At 57.2% G+C, this 1,727-nt stretch overlaps 1 protein-coding gene across 1 annotated transcript in view; it reads left to right on the forward strand.

Annotated features, from left to right (window-relative positions):
- Positions 1 to 237: 237 nt before the first annotated feature.
- Positions 238 to 1,727, forward strand: part of LOC140458710 (POU domain, class 2, transcription factor 2-like) — a 74,503-nt gene continuing 73,013 nt past the window's right edge. The window contains exons 1-2 of the mRNA XM_072553373.1: positions 238 to 730; positions 1,293 to 1,406. Coding sequence (XP_072409474.1) covers positions 278 to 730; positions 1,293 to 1,406 — 567 coding nt within the window. The 5' untranslated portion in view covers positions 238 to 277. The remainder of the gene's footprint in view (positions 731 to 1,292; positions 1,407 to 1,727) is intronic.

Consider the following 1,727-nt stretch of genomic DNA (forward strand, 5'->3'; position numbering starts at 1 on the left):
GACAGGGATATGGACAGTATGTACAGGGGATACGGGGACGAGGATATGGACAGTATGTACAGGATACGGGACAGGGATATGGACAGTATGTACAGGGATACGGGACAGGGATATGGACAGTTGTACAGGGGTGTGGGACAGGGATATGGACAGTTACAGGGATACGGACAGGACATGGACAGTAATGTACAGGGGTACGGGACAGGGATATGGACAGTATGTACAGGGGTACGGGACAGGGATATGGACAGTATGTACAGGGATACGGGACAGGGATATGGACAGTATGTACAGGGATACGGGACAGGGATATGGACAGTATGTACAGGGATACGGGACAGGGATATGGACAGTATGTACAGTGGTGTGGGACAGGGATATGGGACAGCGAATGTCGTGGGATTTGGATCAGGAAAGACAGGCTCTGGAAAGTGCAGGGATCAGGATGGAACCCACCAGGAATATGGATACTTTGTCTTGGGATATGGATCAGGGACTGGTGATGGATATGAGCCAGGGTTGGCACAGACGACAGGGAAAGGATGCGATTAGGGCTCCGACATGGATGATGAAACCGGGGAATAAAGCAGGGATACAGGATGGAGAAAGCTGTGATAATGTGTACCTTGCTGCATTGAGAAGCAGAGCACAGAGGAACCTGAACAGTGACTCTTCACTCCAGTGTTTGGGATTCGATTCGATTCCCTACAGTATGGAAACAGGCCCATCGGTCAGCACGTGCACACTGACCCTCCGAAGAGCAACCTGCCCAGACCTATTCCCATATGTTTACCCCTGACTAATGTCCCTAACACTATGGGCAATTTCGCACGGCCCAACCCACCCTAACCTGCGCAGCTTTGGACTGTGGGAGGAAACCCACGCAGACACGGGGAGAATGCGCAAACCGCACCCAGACCGTCACCCGAGGCGGGAATCGAACCTGGGTCCCTGGCGCTGTCAGGCAGCAGTGCTAACCCACTGAGCCTCTCTGCTGCCCCACACCGCACCTCCTCAACCGCCAGGAATTCCAGGGGGGGGGGGGGGCAAGGGGCTCGGGGGGGGGGGACCGTGCGGGGGGGGGATTTCGGGCTCTGCCATGCTGGGTCCCATTGACCGGGCAAGGTCAGGTGCTGAGTTGTGTCTGTCCCATCTCACTCCCCCCCCCCCCCCCCCCCCCCCAAACTTGCCGGTAATTGGAACAAGACCTCCCTGACCCCCCAGCCTCCGGGTAGCTTCGATCCGATACTCCGGGATGCTAACTCCTGTCGTGCGGTCTTCCTTTCTCGCAGTTTAAGACAGAAGATGCCAGGGCCTCACCTCAGCCACCCACACAGATGCCTCAACAGCAACAGAGTCACCTCCCTCAGGCCCAGCTCATGTTGGCGAGCAGTCAGCTGGCAGGGGTAAGTGCCACACCACCTCAGAGCACCACCCTGGGGGGGGGCCCTTCTGTCAGGGATCTCTTTCGATCCCCCCCCACCCATCCATGACCAGCACCACTCCACCAGTCCCCCCCCCCGGATAAACATCACCCAAATCACTCAGGAAAAAAAAACACCGCGACTTCCCTGTGGCTACAAGAAGCTGGGAATCCTGCAGACACCTCCCAAGGCCTCCCCCCCACCATTGACACGGCCCAGGTCAGGAGGGTGAGGGAATACTCCCCACTTGCCCCTGGATGGGGGAGACTCCAAGAACGCTCGACACCATCCAGGGGCAAACCC

Source organism: Chiloscyllium punctatum, chromosome 34 (genome assembly GCF_047496795.1).
Source record: "Chiloscyllium punctatum isolate Juve2018m chromosome 34, sChiPun1.3, whole genome shotgun sequence".
NCBI classification, from domain to species: domain Eukaryota; kingdom Metazoa; phylum Chordata; class Chondrichthyes; order Orectolobiformes; family Hemiscylliidae; genus Chiloscyllium; species Chiloscyllium punctatum.